Source organism: Dermacentor variabilis, chromosome 9 (assembly GCF_050947875.1).
Source record: "Dermacentor variabilis isolate Ectoservices chromosome 9, ASM5094787v1, whole genome shotgun sequence".
NCBI classification, from domain to species: domain Eukaryota; kingdom Metazoa; phylum Arthropoda; class Arachnida; order Ixodida; family Ixodidae; genus Dermacentor; species Dermacentor variabilis.
The window spans coordinates 130,380,943-130,401,803 of NC_134576.1; the positions used below are offsets into that span (position 1 = coordinate 130,380,943).

The 20,861-nt window shown below is 43.1% G+C and overlaps 2 protein-coding genes across 2 annotated transcripts; one reads left to right on the plus strand and one right to left on the minus strand.

Moving 5' to 3' along the window:
- Positions 1 to 257: 257 nt before the first annotated feature.
- Positions 258 to 5,687, minus strand: NP15.6 (NADH dehydrogenase [ubiquinone] 1 beta subcomplex subunit NP15.6). Its single transcript, XM_075669400.1, has 3 exons — positions 5,483 to 5,687; positions 4,329 to 4,462; positions 258 to 467 (listed from the first exon to the last, which is right to left on the minus strand). Exons 1-3 carry the CDS (start codon positions 5,663 to 5,665, stop codon positions 317 to 319), a joined length of 468 nt encoding a protein of 155 aa, XP_075525515.1. The 5' UTR covers positions 5,666 to 5,687; the 3' UTR covers positions 258 to 316.
- Positions 5,688 to 5,841: 154 nt separating this feature from the next.
- Positions 5,842 to 20,861, plus strand: LOC142557504 (small integral membrane protein 29-like). Its single transcript, XM_075669401.1, has 5 exons — positions 5,842 to 5,948; positions 9,384 to 9,616; positions 15,438 to 15,463; positions 16,192 to 16,315; positions 19,795 to 20,861. Exons 2-5 carry the CDS (start codon positions 9,434 to 9,436, stop codon positions 19,843 to 19,845), a joined length of 384 nt encoding a protein of 127 aa, XP_075525516.1. The 5' UTR covers positions 5,842 to 5,948; positions 9,384 to 9,433; the 3' UTR covers positions 19,846 to 20,861.

A 20,861-nucleotide genomic window follows, 5' to 3' on the forward strand; every position in this document is an offset into this window, starting at 1 on the left:
ACAAAGCTATCTTCGTTTTGAATGCAGCTTCTTTATACCCAAGTTCAATTGTAATGACGACAGTCATTTACTTCACCATAATAAGAAAATGTGAAAAGATAGACACAGTAAACACTGTTTCAGGCTTTTAAATGCTGTTGCAGTATATAACTAAAACACTTGGAGCCAAGTAAATATGACATTTCAGTCGTGCAGGAGAGGATGGGTAGCAGTTGCTGCCACGAGAAAGCATGAAACTGAACAAGGCACAAACAATAGACAGGCTACTTTTCCTTTATTCACAAACAAATTCAATGATCTCTACACAGAATAGACCTTAGAGTACGATCTCAAAGTCTCCGAGCTCCTCATCTGATGGCAGAACGATTCGGCTGGGGTCAATGAGGTTTGGGTCCACAAGCGGCAGCCCCAACTTCTCACGTCTCTCCAACTCGAGGTAGGCTTCTCTCTCAATCCAGTCCACATTCCTGGAACATGTTGCAGAAAGATGAGCATTCCAACGACACTTTGCAACAAAAAAAGAAAAGTCCTTCACAGATGTATGCCAATCCGACAACTGATGCACCAAAGACAGCAAAGCTGTATAAACAAGTTCTCGCAGCCTTCAAAAGTACGAAGGGTCTATTTGCTGGCTCACAGCTTTGCTCGAATGCAGCAGCACTTCCTGCTGCATTCCAGCGCGGTTATGGCTGGCTGTTCTTAGCAACGGCTCCCACGCCGACTGCGCTGCAGCACAACAGGGCATCAACTTCCACTGATGCAGCCATACAAACTCCTCCACGTAGGAGGTCACTCCAACGTGGAGACAGCATACCACGACATGAAAGACAAAATCTATGGCTGGTGCTTAAAAAAAATTTGCATATAAGCTGTCTATTCAAATGAGATAATACGTAAGGTAGCTTTTATTTCACAACCGTTGATCATCATGTTACCAAAGAAATTTGGGGCTCCAACATGTTGCATTGTATTCACATTTGACATTGACTATGCCATCACACGGCAGCCTTCGCTGCACGAACAGTGTTGCGGAAGTCTCTCTAATAGATGCGCTGTAGAATGATGTCATCCACCAGTCCTACGAGGCTTCTTCAATCATACTGCACTTCTTCATTTCACCAGGTGCATGCGATGCAGTGAAGATATGGATTGCATCATTCAACTAGGAAAAAAATCAAGAAGGGCCTTGCCCACTGTCCATCTGTGATAATCCTCTGCACAACGCCGACTGAATGGAAACATTACGGAAGACATAGGTCAACACACTCGTTCACGAGTATACTGACTAATCCTCGCTCTACACTCATTTCACAGTTGTGAGATGGAGTGTTGGTGAGTGACGAAGTGTGTGAGTGGAGGTGAGTTGATGAATGACAGTGAGTGCCGGTCAATGTTGGCACATGTGTCAACGAAAGATGGTGAAGTCGAGTCTAGATGGAGGTGAATACGAACGCAAGCCACTGTTGGCGAGTGTGGGAGAACACGAGTACGCATGATGAGCGACTGCCGCTGGTAATGGAGTGGAGGCGAGTATGAGCTAGAGTGGGTGCCAGCAAGCGTGAATGGAAGCAACTACGAATGCAAGTGAGCGCTGGCGAGTGTGAGTAGGAACGCGAGCGAGTGCAAACTATTGTGAATGTGCATGAGAGTCAGTGAGTAGTACATAGCCTGAGAAAATGTTGGTGAACGAGTTTGAGCAAGTATCTGCTTATTCTTGCCAACCTATGCCTGGAACATGCAGCTGGTTCATTACTGGATGGCTGACACACGCCCTAACCTTTGCTACACTGCACGGAACTAGTGAAATTAAGTACAGATTATTCTATTCGTGCTGTCGCAGCTGGGTGTTTGTGATCCCGGAAAACTTAGTGGCATGCTTTAGTCACGAAGGTTTGCTAGAAAAAACAGAGTATTTTATCCTGTAGTTGACTATAGGTGCGTGTTCTTGATGTGTTCAAATATAGGACAGATAAAACTTTATTATATCCTTGATGGGGTCCAGGGGTGGAGGGGGTCGGGAGACTAACCCCCAGTCCCCCTTTTCCTCAGAGGACGGCCAGTCCTTGCTTTCTGGCGACGTCTTCGGCCATCCGGACGGCCCAGAGCTGCTCCTCTGGGTCGAAGCAGAGCAGCAAAGTCTCCCACTGCTTGGCCGTAGTGATGATGCGTGCAGTGTTAGTGCGGTAGGTGTTGGTGAGTGAGGCATAGTCAGATAATGTGATTGAGGTCAGTGCGGGCCTCGCACGCTTGAAACACGCTTCAGAAGTCAGGCTCATGTACATAAACTTCTTGTCTATTCGGCAGTAAAAGTTCTTCAACATATAATGTTTTAACCCTGCAGCAAAACTGGCATGAGCAGGAGGGTCCTACATACATCTGCAGGCTATTTCAGCCTGTATTCTCTTTGCACTCACTAAATTTAGTAGGTTGTTCCAGAGGGTAAAACTAGAAACTCTTTTGGGACGTATATGTCCAAGGGAAGGGAAGCGTAGCAGGGGGCGGCAGAAAGTTAGGTGGGCAGATGAGATTAAGAAGTTTGCAGGGACAACATGGCCACAATTAGTACATGACCGGGGTAGTTGGAGAAGTATGGGAGAGGCCTTTGCCCTGCAGTGGGCGTAACCAGGCTGATGGTAATGATGTCAACAGTAATGGATCTATAGGTTGAAGAACTTGAGCTCCAAGAACTTGGCCATCAGGCAGTTTCTCAACACCTATCAGATGAATGCACATAATTTCTGAGCAAGAAATGACTAGCAGTACGTATAGGCTGGACTTCATAGTTTTGAGAGAGTGTTCTCAACCTGCTTGTAGCCAGTTTCTCTATATTTTTTTACGACAGTGTTCTGGCAGGGCGCATTAATATTTTGGGGGCATTTAGACAGCAAAAAACATCACTAATGACTAGCCACATATAGCTCTTGCACCGAGAACCGGCACGCCTCTCTGTTTGTACATTCAGAGATGATGTACCATTTGGTAATTTAGGTCCAATCAGCATGCAGAACTTCGAAACATCTGGCTGAAATGGAGTTTTGTGCCAAGCGCAATCGGAGAGCTCCGTGTCTCACAACATGACACTGCGTAGGAGAAAACAGTTCCACGCAAAGATCACTAGAAATTTCGGGCGCTAGGACCTGCAGGATCCACTGGTATACTAATGGTTTAACCAGCAAGATTGCAAAATGTGGTACACAAAATTCTGGCAGTTAACCAGTTTTAGACATTCATGTAGCCTTTTTTGTTTGTTTGTTAGCTTCACAAGGTTGTTTTCCTAGAGGTGGCAACTGTTACTTTGTTTACCAGCAACAACATCTTTGCATGTGAAACCTCATTAACAAAGATGCATCTGCCATGAAAAAAACTCTTGTATCCTGTATTTGCTACATCCTAATATATGTGACAAAAACTTTTACATTTACTTTGTTATATGCGATAATATGAGATTTATTTATTGAATACCCAAAGGCCCAAGCAGGGGAAGCTATCATTCAAAAATAGAGTAACAGGCTTAACAATTCAGAATGCCAAAGATACAAAACACACATTACACAAAGTATGAAAGTGCCAGAAGAACAACATGCAAATCATGCATATAAAGATGCACTTTCTTACAACAGCCACGGGAATGCTACATCATTCTCACGTAAATGTAACCCCACGCTTTAAACTATTGCCTGATAAAGCTGTATTCACATGTTGGAGCAAATTCTAATTTGAGCTCGCGTATTGTTCATCAGTGGATCATATGTCACCTGTTTTTGCGATGCTCACTCTGTCCCCATGAAGCGATTGATGATACGGCTGGAAGCCGAATCACTGTTGGTACTTTCGGCAGGAAATATCAAGAGACTGATGGCGAAATGCCTGGCGTTAACCATTTCCATTCCACTCTGTGTCGATCACTGAATTGAACGCAATTCAAAACTCATGCCATTAGCTCAATGGAAGTGAACGCATGCAACGGTTCAACACACCTGCACCATCAGCTATGCATAGAGAAGTAGAACATAGTTAGGTCGTACACATTTTCGCCTGCTGCTTTCCTCCGCTGTCGCATGAACGCTGGCTGCGAAGTAACCCAATGCACGCCCTGTGTCACGTGATCGATTCATTTGCAATCACGTCAATCGCGTGAATTCAGCTTATCTATGGGCGTTTCTTTAGTATGAGGTACCCTATTTTGGGTACATCACACAAATTACTGTTTGGACAAGATGAATGATAACACACAAGCTCTTTTGTGCTATGTACTGGTTGCAGGTGAAACTTATGTTTTAGCATGTATGTTCGCAAGAAACTTAGTTTGGCGGTCCTTTGCTACTTACTTGAAGTCGGGTGCGTACGCGAACGCAATCACGGCGCCACACACGATCAACGAGAGGCCCGTGAACATAATTGTGTGATGGGCATCGCTGTCTTCATGGTAGTCTTCGGTACTGTAGCCATAACTAATCCAGTACTGGAAAACAACCACAAGAAACATCATTATTTGTGGATTTATTTGATACTGCAAACCACAATGAGACAGAAGGAGGGGGCAAACATAGATATAAACAACTACTGTTACAAAACGTCAGAAGTTCGTAAATACCAGAACAGTCCAAATGTTGAAAGCACAATGCATTAGGATCATTAGTGAAAGAACACAAACACAAAGAAAATAAATAAAGCACACACTTGTGAAGTATTACAGAGTATAATAAACGCAGGCTGAAAAGGAAGTTACCTGGCGTGCGCAAACGACAGAACTACTGAGAGACGACAGCCACCATACACACCCATTTACACTCGAGGAAAGCTCACGCACGTACACACGTAAAGCGTGCATACAACAACGCGAAGCGATTGTACTACAAATACCGCGACGCTGGTACTTGGTGGTTAGACAACCAGTGTTTTACTCGGTAAAAGGACAAGAGTTTGGCGGAAAGGGTATATATATACCGACGGTGTAAACAAAACGAATATCTCTACACGCAAGCTTAGCTCTCGAAACCTACCACTTGATGTCGGACGAGAACGCGGTCACGCATTAGTGAGCTGACTGAGTCGCAAAAATGTTGGAAAGGCATAAAATGACGGTTTTAGCCCAAACGCTGCGACGAGGAGTAGGAGCTACGCAGTTGCTGAAGTCTACCGGAATTTGTGCGAATATACTAAATCCAGCAAGATAGAGATGACCCCGGGAGCTCCTCGTCCAGGATACAGCTGTTTGCACGACGATTCGCACTATAAAACACAACGTCCAAACTTTAACCCAACTTGACTTGAGCTTCAGAGACGACCACGCGCATTGTTAACAGATGCCGAATCGCGTGCAGTACAAAATAGAGGAATTAAGCCAGCGGCGAACAGTAACACTGCAGATCACGAAGAATGACTTAAGACACATTCGTAACTCAGCAAGGTTACCGCGCAGCCATGCGCACACCGTGATCTCGGTGCACATCGGACAGGCGACACGGATGACCTTACGTACCCGCGGTTTGGTGTCCGCAAAGTCGGCCGCGGTCACGGGCGGTTTGCCGACTGTGTCCGGCACCGTAGCCGTTGGAACTTCCTTGTTTTTCGGTGTAGTTGATATTGAAGCGCTCGCTAAACGCGTCACTTTGTGAACGTTGGCCAGCCGGGGCAGTAGGTTTCGCCTCAACAAGAGAGCCATGTTTGTCGTGTTTAGGACCGCACTCAATTACAAAAGCGCAAACTTGGCACTTTAAGATTTATTTTTGTTCAAAACGCATACTGTAATATTTAAAAGGCAAATACGACATTACTTTTGGGTTTTAAATTGTATAATATTTTCTCAGGTTTGATAGAATGCGGACCTTTATTGTTTTCTTGCAATATGGCGGCGGCCTGTAGCGGTCGTCTGCTATATTATTTTTAGCCGCTGTCAAGTCATCGTTTCGGCGGAAATCGGCCGCCACCAGTCAAACTTCGGCCCGGTAAGAGCGCCTAGTTAGTGCCGCGTACCCTTACGAAGCCTTCTCTGGCGTAATCTTTTCATGCGACTCTCATCTTTCTCAACACTCACGCGCGCTCATGACAGTTTGCTCCTCGTCGACAGAAAGCAAAGCGCGCATGAGTCATCCCCGCCACTTTTGCCGAAGTAAGCGCTCCGTAGGCGTTTGTTTCGAAGGCTCGCCACTGGCCGCCGACGTTTTCCGTCCCCGTTGCCCAAGTGTTTTACACTTGGCTGGTGCTGGAATTACTTTCATTTAAGTACGACTGGTCGCCCGCGCGGTGCTGCTTCATCACTTGTCAAACCATCCTTCTGACGGCACTTTTTTTTTCTTTCTCGCAGGGAAAGTTCGTCTGTCTCGCGCATTGCTTCTGCGCGACTCGAACGCAATGTCTGCAATATGAGAGTGCGAACAGACGAGGAATGCTCCCGACGGTTCCGTGGTCAGGCGGCAAAGCGGGCGGTGTGCACGTGATTGAGCGAACTCCGTTTGCATCGTGAAAAGCCGTGACAGTTGTCACCATCCGTTGTGCATATAAGGGTTTTGCGTCGTGTGACTGCCCTTGAAACTATTTCTTAAGGTTATCGGGAGTGCGCGCACTGCGTCCGTTTTAAGCTTTGGCCCAATACTTCCGTGGTTCTGCTGGTCGCGTACGTACACTTGTTGCTCGGTGTGTATTTTGTTATGCCATTTCATAACACTGCGTTCGCTCTTATTTATCGTGATGTTCATCTGGGACTGCCATGAACGCACTTGTCTTGGTTATGGTTTAATTCGCACCATTGTCACTGCTGTACTACGAGTAACTGCGATATTCCGGCAGCTTCATTGGAGAAGACGCCTTCTAATTCACATTCGAGTTGGAAGAAGCGGGCAAAGCATTTTAATAAAACACGAAGTAGTTGACCGTCCTGGGGTGTCATATTTTTTTCTTGTGTAGGGGACGGTGAGAGCTTCTTCAGACTTTAATGTTGCGCATGTGGGTTTTATCGTTCCTCTTGAAGCAAGAGGCCCATTTCGTGAGATAGGTATATGCTGTCTCGCGAACTGTGCGCGTCAGGCCATGTATCAGATGCCCTGAATCATTTATGGTTGTTCTAAAGGAATCAAACACTAGCTTTGTAGTGCTGCCACCAAACACAAAATGTCGAAAGAAATTATTACATTGCAAGAATTAATAAGGAAGGCAGGACAGTTTGGATTGCACAAGCGTGGCAAAGATGAATGAAATGCTGGACTCTCTCTCTCAATAAAAAATCACAGTCCAACTAGCCCAGCTCTCTGTACTTCTGCAAGCCACTTTGGATCCACGATGTTGTTGCCCCCAATCCCATATGTCTCACTTTCACCTCACCGAGCTGTGCATTACTGAGGCACCTCAAACCTGTTATTATTATTATTTGTTTTGGGCATGTATACATTTGACAGGAGAGGGAACGCGAGGAGCAGGCTGGCAACTGCCACCAGGAGGGGCACAATTGGCTACTCTTCAGAAATCAGGGAACAGAAACATAGAAATGGAAGATAGGAAGGAGGGGAGGAAAGAAAGAGCAAGATGACAAATGTCAAAGAATGAAGTAGAACACACAGTACAGGTCGCACACAGTATAGCCGGTCCACTGCGGGTCACGCCACTATAGAATGTTAAATGGAAATAGTGCCTGTCTGTCATAAAATATAAACATAGCAGGTCATTGTGCTTTAAAATAAAGACGTGAGTAATGTGTATGCAGACTCATAAGCTAGATTTAGCAATATCCGCTACAAATGTTTGTTTTCAGGTAAGCTATAATTGCAGTTGCAGCTGTCATCAGCAAGTTTTGCGCAACATGCAAAAGAAAGATGTATTGGTGTCGAGGGTTCACATGAAGAGCCACGAGGGTCTGGTGAGGTTGCATAGCAGAAATGGAAGGCACAAGTTGAAAACTCACTGCGCTTTTAAAAGAGAACCTAAAACATTCGGCTTGCATCAGTGTGGAAAAGTGCCAAGGAAACACTTCTGGCATTTGTTTACATGGGAGACATGTCTGATGAAGATGAGTGTTGTGTGTTTTTTGTCTTTGTGGCGAGATTAGAGAATCTGCCACAAAAGCTTACTTTTGTGACCACCAGCTTTGGAATGATGATCAATTTGGGAAGTGAATATGTAATCATGCCTTGAAGACTCAGCTTCTTTACAAAACATAGTACAAATTGTGGCTGGCATTTCACACCATAGAATTGCCAGCACTTTGTTGCTGTAGCCTTCTGTCGATAAGCACGAGGTTACGGATTCGATTCCCAATCATGGCAGCCGCATTCCAGTGGAGGTCGAATGCAAGAATGCTCAGGTACCATGCCTTGGGTGCTTGTAGCGGTAAATTATAATAGAGAATTCTTCAGTATGGCATTTCTCACAGCCAATATGTTGCTTTTGGACATCGCTCTTTCATTCTGTCAATCAATGAGTCTGACTGAATTTTGGGCAAATTGGTGGGACCTAAAAGCTAAGCAGTGCTAAGTGTCCTTGATCTTTCAACTGAACACAGCTAAACAACAAAAGCAACACACAGGACGCCCTGTAATCTCCATCATTCTCGTGAAATTGTGGTCAAATCGAATGAATGAGCACACTAGCAGATAAGGTAGGCTGTGCTTGCATGGTATGCAGGTCTCAAACACACACTCGCTGCCTTAAGTCCCAGCTTGCCCATTTCTCCATCCTTGGCAGTGCATTTTCTTTGTTATATTGCAAGAACATATATATATATTTTTAAATTTAATATTGAAGCATAAGCACTCGCACTTGGACGAAGTTATTTAAAACCTGAAGAGTACTGGAGAGCTGATAAGTTGAAGGAAAGAGATCTTAACGCATTGTGTTAATTTCAGGATCAGAATCAGTTTTTATGTTCTTATGTTTTCTTCACTTACTTGTTGTCTATATGTGAGTGAGCATAAAAGGAACTCTTAAAAGAACAATAATTCCGGTTTAATTAGCAAGTCACCCCTTTACAATGCTAGAGAAGCCACTCTTACTGTGAGAAGAAGCTTGGTAAGCCAGAAAAGCTGTAAAAAGAAAAGACGACTGTTGATGGCGCCTTGAAGTTCCCGTCCTAGGTCATTGTGATATCCTGGATTCTGATGGCGTCTGCTCAGGCCTAGTTAACTTTTTATTCGTGAAGGACTACGCTGTATTCTAAAGGAGATAGAAATTGAACTTGGCAAATTTCAGGAACTTTATCTGAGCCATGATAGCCCTAACAGGAAAAGATACATTGAAGGTCACCACATCACACTGACATACTGATGCTGTTGCTTCAGCATTTTATATATATATATATATATATATGGTCCCTTTAATGTTTTTCTTTAGTGTGCATCTGCAGATGTCTCTGGCAGCAAGATGTGAGCTGATGTAAATTTCACTGCTTTCAGATGGGACAAATGGGAGGGCAGCATCTCTAGAAATTAAAGCAAGCCAAGCCATGCTGCTCTCAGCGAGCACAGCAGGCAATGGCACAGAGCTGCCGTTTGCTGAGGCACCCACAAACATCACCAATGAGGAAGCTCCCGTGCTCGAGGCATCATCAGGCTGGGACTCAACAAGCCTTGCCTACGTGTTTGTTCCACTTAGCCTCGTCATCTGCATAGGCCTTGCCACAGCTCTCGTAAGTTAGTGAATGATAAATAGGTCAATTAGTGTTGACTATAATGCCTCGGAACAGCATGTTGGTTTTGGTACTGGTACACTTGGCAGGACGCATCAATACACATTAGCTCACTATGGGACTATGGTATATAACGATTATAGTAGTGAAATAAAACGAAGAGAGTGTGATTTCATCACATAAAGCAGGTACAGATATGTACAGGACGTATAGAAAAGACAAGTTTTTTTTATAATAATAGTATTTCCATTATTTGCAGGGTGCAAAGGTCAAAGGCTGGATAAAACACTGTGTCTGCGTCTTCCCTGTCTCATCTAATCTTCGCACCTTGCGCTCTAGAAATAATGAATGAACATCAACTCTGCCAATTTACAGTTCTCGTAGATGATACTTAATTGATGGCAAGAGGTCAACCTACATGTGATGCCACACCTAAACATGCAGTGCTTGTGGGTGTACAGGCACATTTTGACTCTTTCAGGCGCCAACATTTTCTCGCCAGTGAAAATTTAGTTGCAGATAAATCTTGCACCTTCCGAATCACTAAGAAGCAAAAAGCTGTAGAGAACGACTTCAGTATTTTCAATTCGTCAGTGAGTTTTGTCATGTTTAGAGAATGCCGACTCCACGGGAGAAATCTCTACAGGAACATCGTATATGAGAACATCCAACTATATTATGTCTGGCATACTTGGAAAGAACGAGCCCAACCACTTGAATAACATGCTTGATGTTTTAACATTGTGAAAAGCGACGAAAGAAATGAACTCGCTACGTGACAGCACGCTGACACCGTTAGCAAACATGCAGTCATCTGCCTTGCAACTCATTTTATCAAGCTACTTTGCATGTATTATTAAAACTTGCAGCACATGCCAAATCAGAAGTGTTTAAAGATTTATGCTATGCGTTTCAAATACCATCATTTTCATCAGTACTTTTGCTTTTGATTCACCATCTTGGCGTGCTGAATTGTGCACACAGCACTCAGGGAGTTCATGTAACAGACTGCATCACACCCGCCCTGGTTCCTCAGTGGCTATGGTGTTGGGCTGCTGAGCACGAGGTCGTGGGATCGAATCCCGGCCACGGCAACCGCATTTCGATGGGGGCGAAATGCGAAAACACCCGTGTACTTAGATTTAGGTGCACGTTAAAGAACCCCAGGTGGTCCAAATTTCCGGAGTCCTCCACTTCGGTGTGCCTCATAATCAGAAACTGGTTTTGGCACGTAAAACCCCATAGTTTAATTTTTTTAAGACTGCATCACGAATAAATGTATGATTGCGATGTGAAGACATAATAAAAGCATCAGCGAACCAAAAGTAATACTGCTTGACCTAAGGAAATACACATGACAGACACATGAAATACAACTTGAAATGAGTGCATATGTGACTATGGGCCTTGAAAAAGGCAAGTCCACTTGTCGAAATGTTGGCTGCCGCTTTTACCTCGTTCTCGTTTTGCTCATTGTCTTTAATTTCCATCTCCCACCTTTCCCATGTTTTCCTTATGAAGATATGTGACTTTTTTGGTGTGATCCAAAATAATGTAATACAGCAGACTTGCATCAAAAGATTCAACACTTTTTGTGTGCATCTCCAATCATCAGCAGTCCAAAGGGCCAGATATTGCGCATTTTCTCAAAATAGCTAATTTTTCTTGTGTGCGTGTGTGAATTCACTGAAGGTTGACTTACACAACTCATTTGTCCAACGTCATTCTTCGAAAATGTATCTTTATTGGCCAAACAATAATCTGTTCTTTCATGCATCATTTGTATTGTTTTCTTTTCTTCTTTCTCTTTTTATGCTCTTGCAAAATGTAGCTTTCATCTTCAGCTTTTCTAAATATCTGTGTTCCTGTTATGTACGTTATCAACTGTACCCACCCCTTATGTAATACCCCAAGCGAAGGGGTCTTAAGGAAAGAAAACTTAACTGTAACATTTCTTTTTTCATAGAAAAGCTTCAGAGATTTCTTCATGTCTTAGTCGCACTTTCAATCTAGTATGGTTGCACCTTCGAAGCATGGCTTACACTAGCAGCCTGCAAGACTAGATTAGGGGTTCGTCTGTGGGTTAAATCATTTTTGTGCTCTCCAAAGCAATTTGCTTATTGTTCCCTCTAACAGGATTGATGCACAGATCAAAAGATCTGAACACCAGGACTATGGTGTTCCTAAATATTTGTGGCACAAAAGAACAAATGGAAGCATCAAAACCAAGAGGCAGATGTAAAACGAGATGTTTATTGTATTTGCATGGTACAATGTTGTTTGATAAAAGTTGTTTGCCGGCACTCTGCAAGCCTGTGCCATATCAAAAATGCCGTCATTTTACCTGGCTTGCTCAAAAATTCTTCTGTCCCTTCTTGATGCAGAAAAAGAAATCAACTTAGAGATTCAGGGTGCTTTCAACTTAGGGTGCTATCAACTTCAGGGTGCTACTTAGGGTGCTACTTAGGGTGCTACTTAGGTTGCTACTTTCAACTTCAGGGTGCTATTCAACTTAGGTATTCAGTTGCATTACATGCGAGCACCACTGGTTCGTGTGGCTTCTAGGCAGCAATTTCACCATTATTATCAGACCGAACAAGTGTCTCAAAGACTTCCTCAAAGATTGTTTCTGTGGTGGCAGCCTTGCAAGTTTCCGCGCCGTTGTCCGCACCAACATAGTTGTTTATGTCCATAGAAAAAGCGTTTGCTTCGCTTGTAGCTAGCGGAGTCACCTCCTCGAATGCTGATGATCTGAACCTCTCGCTGAGTTGAGTAGCAGTTGCCGAAGTTTGCATTAGCAGTTTGTGTTAAAAGGAAGCTTTAAATCGGGAGCTCCTATATAAATGTATTGCAATGCAGGAATCGTCTTTCTTGGGAGACATTGCACAGATTTCGGTGAGGTGTGTGGCAATTACAAGAAGTTAGAACCCAGTAAGTGTAGGGAGTTCATTTTCAATTTATGCCGGCAATATCTTTTGGATAAATTTTTTAAAATTTCAAAATTTAAGAAAACTCAAGTGTCAAGTTTACAACTCCGTAATTCAGCAGTGAGAAACGATTTCACAGTTCCGTAAACTGCACCTAATAATACGTCTAGAGCGAACAAACTATGTATTAATACAGCACTTCTGAAATATACCAGTATTGTGCGAGTACGAATTTCGCAAGACGCTCGTAAACATTTTAACAGTGTCACATAAGCTGTAAATTCATCAACCACATTTGTCCTGCTGGAGTGCTCTAACAGGTGCAGTTCACAGCACTGCAATATTTACTTTTAGTGCAGAATTAAAGAATTGTAACCTTCATGCTTCTTCTTTTATTATTATTATTTACCTATTTCCGCCAAATTTGGTAAAAAGTTGAGGTCCTAAATCGAAGTTCTGATTCCTACAGTTGCTAGAATGTAACATTCTCTCTCAAATGCAAAACGTTTCGTTGAAATCTACCCGGCAGTCTTGTGAGAGCATTTCAGTATTTTGCATGTGTATTAATGGGGGTGCCAGAGTCGCCCCTTAGCTGAAGCTTCCTCGTAAGTAGATTCCTTTTGCATTGTTGTATGGGAAGCTAACCGAATGTTCACACATTATTCCTTGTATCTGAAAATTTACCTGTGTCCTCGATTGATAGGTTGACGCTCCAATTCCTTGGGCATGTAAGTTCTCGTTCAATTCAGGCACTATGCGATGTTTCAGTTCATTGGCTGTATCTTTGGGCAAGTTGATATTCTGTGAAAAAAGATATCCAGTGCAGAAAAAAAGAGAACTGTTTGAACTATACCTTTTTTTTTTCTTTTCTGGGCCAACATTTATTCAGTTGATGGTCAACACTTGTATTGTCCTCATTCTCCTTGTGTCCGTGCTCATACTTGCCAGCTCTGCGGAATTTTTCATAAAATTTGGGAATGTTGCGTCATGTTTTAGGAAAAATAAGATGGTGAAAGATAACATGGTGCAATATTTTTAAAAATACATACAAAAATATAAATTGTGATGGTACCAGTGCCGCTCTCTTCGTAGCAGCCCAAGACTCCACTTGCCAGAAGCGTGGTTCCTTGGAGCAAGTTTATTCAAACAGCTTCCTAAAGCAGCCGAAGTCGTCAACAGCAGAGTCACGGAAAAGTAGCTGTGATTTGAAAACAGTGTGCTCTTTGTCAATCTATATGCTACATCTACAGTTGATTCATCGTTAATAATGTGCCTGTGTACCCCACAAAAAATGTGGGCTCAGGGCAAACAAATAAACAACAAGAATGTATTCTGCATGTCATTATATTTGGGCGGAAAGCACCTACCTTTGTTGTATCTTTGCAAGTGGAAAAATTGCATGCAATACACATGGTTAAGTTTGGAGCCCCATTCTTCATTACAGACTGCTGCTGCGAGAGCCAGCTCTGGTATACTGCTAGCGAGACGAGACATAAACCAAGGATAAATGCACCTGCGCTTATTGCAAGGTGCTCCCTCGGCACATTCTGAATTCAATCCTCCCCAGACCTTTCCCTCAGGTTAAAACCTTCCTTGCAAGGGGTCTTCCCTAGTTAATGCACAGCTTTCTCAAATGAAGGAATGTTCCCCCCAGTCCAGGAATGGCACAGGAACAGTTCCACTGGTTTCCAAGACCACGGTTGTCGTGCTGATGAGCTCAGTAGGGTCATAGTCCATGGATTGCACTCTCAGGGCCTTGAGGTCATAAACAGGGGCGTTGCCATTCATGGTGTAAACAGTGACCACTGCTGTCCATGTCCCCGGCAGTGGTCTGCAGCTGTCACGCAGCCACGTAAGGTGTTGACAGAGACATTATAGTCTGGCCAATGCTGCCTCGGTGGAACAAAGACGAACCACCACAATGTGCCATAGCAAGCTGCAACTTATGTCGAATATGGCATTCCGTGTGCAACGCAGTGTTGTTTACAGAAGCCGCGCTGTGGCAACATTTGTACTGCTGTAGCCACGCATTGTATCGGTCATCGTGTCGCTTTTTCTGGCCCATATGGTCACAATGAACTGGAAGCATCAGGGAAACCGAGGAGGCTTGATATTTAGTAATCATTTAAAGCTAACAGACAATTTAAAGCTAACAGAAAAGCATCTGGGAAATAGAGTTTCTTTTTTCTTCTTAGTCTCTTCTACCACTTTGATTTTCCTTTTCCCAGAAAGATATGAAGCTTATCAGTCAAGCCAGCAATCATTTTATTTCTGTCTGTTTTAATGAACAGAGGAGCAGCAGATAAAAGCTGTCATTCGGCAGCTCGACGAACCCGCAAGCTGCCATTACATGGGTTTACAGCAGCACAAAGACATGTAAAAAAAAAATTCAGATGTTTACATCATAGCAAAAGTACTGCAATAAGTAATATAGTAGCAGTGCTGAAGAATTTGCACATTCTCACATTGTTTCTAAGCACAACTCAATTGAAGTGCAGGTAAACAGATGCAACTTGACTGATTCATAATTCAAAAGACTACATATAGCGAAACCATTGCATTCCTGAATGTGTGGTTGTTACTTCCCATGTTTTGGCCTTGCTTGTCCTATAACCTTGCTACAATCACAGCCTTATTATAACCTTATCGCAAAACTAAACCTTTATTCTTTTTGCATTTCTATTTCAAAATTTGTTGGTTTCAGAAAGCTCTTGGTTTCCCCATGCTTTCTTTGGCTTCGTATGGTTAATACGTTCAGAATGTAATATGACACCTGAAATCCATTGTCTGTGCATGACCTGTGAATTAATTTTTGTTGCTTTTAGGTTGAGAGAGAGGGAGAAAAGAAGACTGACATGCACAGCTGTTAAGTCTTTTATGTTTCTCTTTTTCAGGTGGTATTTCTCGTTAGAAAGAGCAGGTACGTACACACCTTCATTACCTGCGCAGCTGTGGCACCACTGTCATGTCACTATGATGTGCATCTCGCAGGTGTTGCATTAAATTTTCCTTTCTTTTATGTAGTATTTTGGCAGTCTGAACTGGGCCTAAGAGACCTGTTGAAATGAAAATGCTATTTCAAGTCTAAGCGCAAGAAGTGAAGCAGTTTTAGACTGGAGGTTCCATGCCTGCTAGCTCTCGCAAGTTTTCTGTAGAGTTTATAGGTTAGGGCGCCTTTTATGATTTTACTAATTCACATTTTATGAAAAATAAATTCTATTCACGAAAATGCTTCGCTCGTCGACCTCCAAACATTTCTTTGGAAGTCTTCTGATGACAAAAGGATGCAAGAGGGGACGCTTGCTTCGAGCAAGCTTATACAGACAAGTCCCTGAAGCAGTCGAAATTGGTGGCAGCAAAGTCCCCGGAAGAAGGTCACTGTGATATAAAAATGCGTTGCTTGTTAGTAGCTGCAGCTGTGTCAAGCTTGTGTGCGTGCCTAAAGTTAAAAATTACTGTTAATAAAGTGTGTGCACGTCCATCGGAAGGCACCCATGCTCAGGAGACGCATTAAATGTAATGCATAACCCCTCCCTTCCCCCCCCACCCTCCTTGATGCCCTGTCCATGCGATTTGCGTGAATTTTGATATTCACAGGTTGGCAGGTATGCACTGTTCACCGCTTTCTTCTCACCGCCTTCCCCTTAGGCTTGACAGATTGCGGCACCATCTGATGCCATTCTACAGCTTCGACCCTCAGGACGAGGGCGAAGACTGGGAAGCGGAGCTACTTGAAGAGGGCCTCACACATAGGCCTAACCCTGCCAATAAGGTGTGTGTGCTCGCCAGTGGCATTGGTTGTTCAAATCCTTTCTGTTCTGCCGACAAGTATGTTCATCACGGGAATTTAGCATGACATAAAAGTCACAGACGATGACTACTGTAGTCACAACGACAAATATAGCGCCGTGGGAACCAGTGGAAACTGACCCTTGCAACATTTAACACACACCCTCTCAAGTGAAGCTAGCCTAGCAGGACTCTTTGAGGAACTATCAGGCATTGTTTGGGACATCGTTGGCCTTAGTAAGGTTAGAAAAACTGGTGAGGCTTATAATGTGCTGACAAGTGGCCACGTCCTCTGCTATAGAGGACTGCCAGATAATAAGCAGTTTTGAGTAGGATTCCGAATCCATAAGGACATAGCAAGCAACATTGACAAATTCTACAACAATAATGAGAGGGTAGCAGTAGTCATAATAAAGCTGTGTAGGAGGTATGAATAAAGGCAGTACAAACCTGCGCTCCAACCTCCAGTCATGATGGTGAAGAAACAGAACAGTGGCATGTAGATGTTAAATTAGCGCTGCGAAAAGTGCAAAATCAGCATTTTGTAGTCGTGGGCGACTTCAGTGCAAAAGTGGGAAAAGAAAGCAGGCTGGTGAACAAGCTATTGCCAGCTACGGCGTCGATTCTAGGAACATTCAAGTAGAGATGGTAGAATTCGTGGAAAGGAATAAGGTGCGAACAATGAATACCTTCAGGAAGCGTTGGAACAAAAAAGTGGGCCTGGAAAAGCCCTAATGGTGAAACAAGAAATTAAATTGATTTCATACTTTCTGCCGATCCCAGCGTAGTGCAGGACGTAGAAGTGTTAAGTAGGGTAAAGTGCAGTTATCTTAGGTTAGTGAGGGCTAGGATTTACCTCAATTTCAAGAGAGAAAAGGTAAAATTGGTCAAAAAGAAACAGGCCAACCTAGATGTAGTAAGGGTAAAAGCAGACCAATTCAGGTTGGCACTTGCAAACAAATGTGCAGCCTTAGAATAGAGAGATGATGACATAGAGGCAGTGAATGAGACCATAACTAGGCTGGCTTCAGAAGCAGCAATTGAAGTGGGAGGTAAGGCAGCAAGGCACCCAGTACGTAAGCTATCCCAAGTAACAAAGGACCTAATAAAGAAAAGACAAAATAAAAGTGTCCAACTCACGGGACCAGGTACAATTTGCGAAACTGTCAAAACTAATCAACAAGGAGAAAATAAGGGATATTCAAAATGTGAGAAAGACTGAGGAAGCAGTAAAAAATGGATGCAGTCTGAAAACAGCGAGAAGGAAACAAGGCATAGGACAAACCAAGATGTTTGCACTGAAGGATAGGGAGAGTATTATCATCAGCAATCTCGAAGATACAGTAAAAGCAGCGGAAGAATTCTATACTGACCTGTACTATAGCCAAAGCAGCCATGATACCTCCATTCAAAGTAGTAATGAACAGGTTACAGAGGCTCCTTCTATAGCTAGCGATGAAGTTAGAAGGGCCTTGCAAGACATGAAATGGGGAAAAGTGGCAGGAGAAGATGGACTATTAGTCGATTTAATCAAAGATGGTGGAGACATAATGGTTGAAAACTAGTATCCCTTTATACGAACTGTCTATCGACTTCAAAGGTCTCAGAGAACTGGAAGAATGCCAACATTATACCAATCCACAAAAAGGGAGCCGTTAAATAATTGGAAACTTATAGGCCCTTTAGCTTACTTCCAGTATATTATATATAAAATATTCACCAAGGTAATTTCCAATAGAATAAGGGCAACACTGGACTTCAGTCAACCAAGGAAATGGGCTGGCTTCAGGAAGGGGTACTCTACAATGGATCACACCCATGTCATCAATCAGGTAATCAATCCAAAGAGTATAATCAGCCTCTCTATATGACTTTCATAGATTACGAAGAGGCATTTGATTCAGTAGAGATAACAGCAGTCATAGAGATATTACATACTCAAGGAGTACAGGCCGCTTACGTAAATATCTTGGAAAATATACGCAGAGACTCCACAGCTACCTTAATCTTCCACAAAAAAATTAGGAAGATACTTATAAAGAAATGGGCCAGTCAAGGAGACACAATCCCTCCAATGCTATTCACTGCGTGCGTGGAAGAACTATTCAAGCTATTAAACTGGGAAGGCTTAGGAGTAAGGATCAACGGAGAATATCTCGGCGACCTTCGATTTGCAGATGACATTGTCCTGTTAAGCAACACTGGGGACGAGATAGAACAAATGATTGAGGACCTTAACAGAGAAAGTACAAGAGTGGGGTTGAAAATTAATATGCAGAAGACAAAGATTATGATCAATAGCCGGGCAAGGAACAAGAGTTCAGGATCGCCAGTCAGCCTGTATAGTCTGTGAAGGAGTATGTTTACGTAGGTCATTTACTCACAGAGGACCCTGATCATGAGAAGGAAACTTACAGAAAGATAAAAACAGGTTGGAGCACCTAGGCAGACAATGTCAGATCCTGACTGGAAGCTTACCATTATCATTGAAAAGAAAGGTGTACAATCAGTCCATTTTACCGGTGCTAACATGTGGGGCAGCAACTTGGGAGACTGACAAAGAAGCTTGAGAACAAGTTAAGGACCATGCAAAGGTGACAGCATCCTTTGGCTCTGTTATGGGAGACTGCAAGGAAGGCATGTTGCTCGCGAATGTTAGTTAAGGCAAAGAGAGAGAGTGTTAATGTCGGCAGTGAAGCTTGCCTCCTGGTAGCGTGACAATGCAACATTTCAATTCCTCCAGTAACAAACATCACCAACACCTAGGCTAATAATGAATATCATGGTCACCTACTCACACATAGCAGGCAATAGGCTGGAGCAACTTTTTGCAATTCGTGCAATCATAACCAAAATAGTGTGTTCTGCATGACTGTAAGAAATTGCATTGTGCTACAGAACTTGGCTGAATGTTGGTTTCATACGTTGTAGTCACAGTATAGGAAACAATTGTCATAGAATACATCTTCTGTCTGAAGCTGCTAACCATGGAACAAGTGGAGTGACAAATTGCTAAGGCTGCATGGCTTCCTTAGCACACTGCTTGCATGTGCAACTGAAACATGGTGCAATGCATACCGGAAGCTCAAGGCATACAAAAGTACACAATTTCAAATAAAGTTAACTCCATATGTTATGGTTCTAATGCATATATCAAAGACATTGCGTAGAATATGTCGCAGATGAAAGGCCATTTCACTAAGAAACATACATTTCTGTGATTGCACTACTTGTATAACCTTCATAACATTGCCTGCTATGTATTAAACAGAGTAGGGCACAATCATGTCAGTTTGTTCTTTCATTTATTTGTGTCATTTCAGGTTGTGTGTGCTGTGCAAGCTCGTCTATGTTTAAATTTTGCTACAATTGTTCCCATGACTAAGTCCTTTTGCCTCTGTGTTTAATGGAGTGATTATTGTCATGTAATTTGCCGTCTGCCTTGTCTCTCTGCCCCCACAGAATCCGGAGTTCCATGAGCCGCCAAAGCTGGCATTCCGGTCGGTCCTGTAAAAATTTTGCTCTTTTGCCCAAAGGTCCCCAAAAAAAGTTGTGTAGCAACCTGATAAGGAAGGGAAAAGGAAAGAAAAGAAGCAATGGGCTTACCGCTTGTACATTAACACCCTGTCGTCCATGTGTGCCTATCGCCAGTGTCGTCGTACATTCATGATCCATTCCCACTATTTATTAATAGCCAAGCTTATTGCTGAGCTCTTGTTGTAAGCATAGTTTACAATCTAGTCTAATTTGTTTTTGTGTGCCGGTTCTGTACCTCTCAATAGTTTCCTTTTTGTCCGTTACTAGAGGCACTTTTCTTGCCATCAAGTGATAGTACTATGTGCTATCATCGTCAAATGAAAATTGAACAGCGGAGCGCGTGGCCCAAGCATAGGTGAAGATGTAGTGCGCGCCGCCCAGTCATCACCATTGACAGGCGCGCACATCCGGTTTGGGCGCACTGCGCGATCCCCCTATAGTGAAATAATTTCGCTTCTCTTCTAGTTCTTACATTTGAAAGGGAGAAAATGAAAAATAAAAATGAACCTAAAATATTGCAGTTTGCTGTTGCTGTCAATGGTGATGACTGGACGGCGCGCACTAAATCTTCACTTATGCTTGGGCCACACGCTCCGCTGTTCAACTTTCATTTGACGCTGATAGTACAGTCGAATCTCAATATAATGAATTACCGGATATAACAAACCAAATATGAAATGTCTCTCACAAATATTTGCGTGCAGCAAATACGTGCTTATAACAATTTTGTGTTGGGTGAAACTTACTTACAGTAAGGTTCGACTGTATAGCTACCATAACCGACGCTCCTTAAGAACAAAAGATCTGATGCAAGCTCTAAATACTCATGTGTAGTTACTCTTGACCGAACATCACTGTGAACATTCTCGTTTAACGTAGCAGAAGGTTGTGAACAAGATTATGAGCCTGGTGCTTGTGTAACCTCGGGGAGGGAGGGGCGGTCATTCGACCCAGTCAAAGCAGCTGTGAATAAAAGCATGTTATGAACTAGA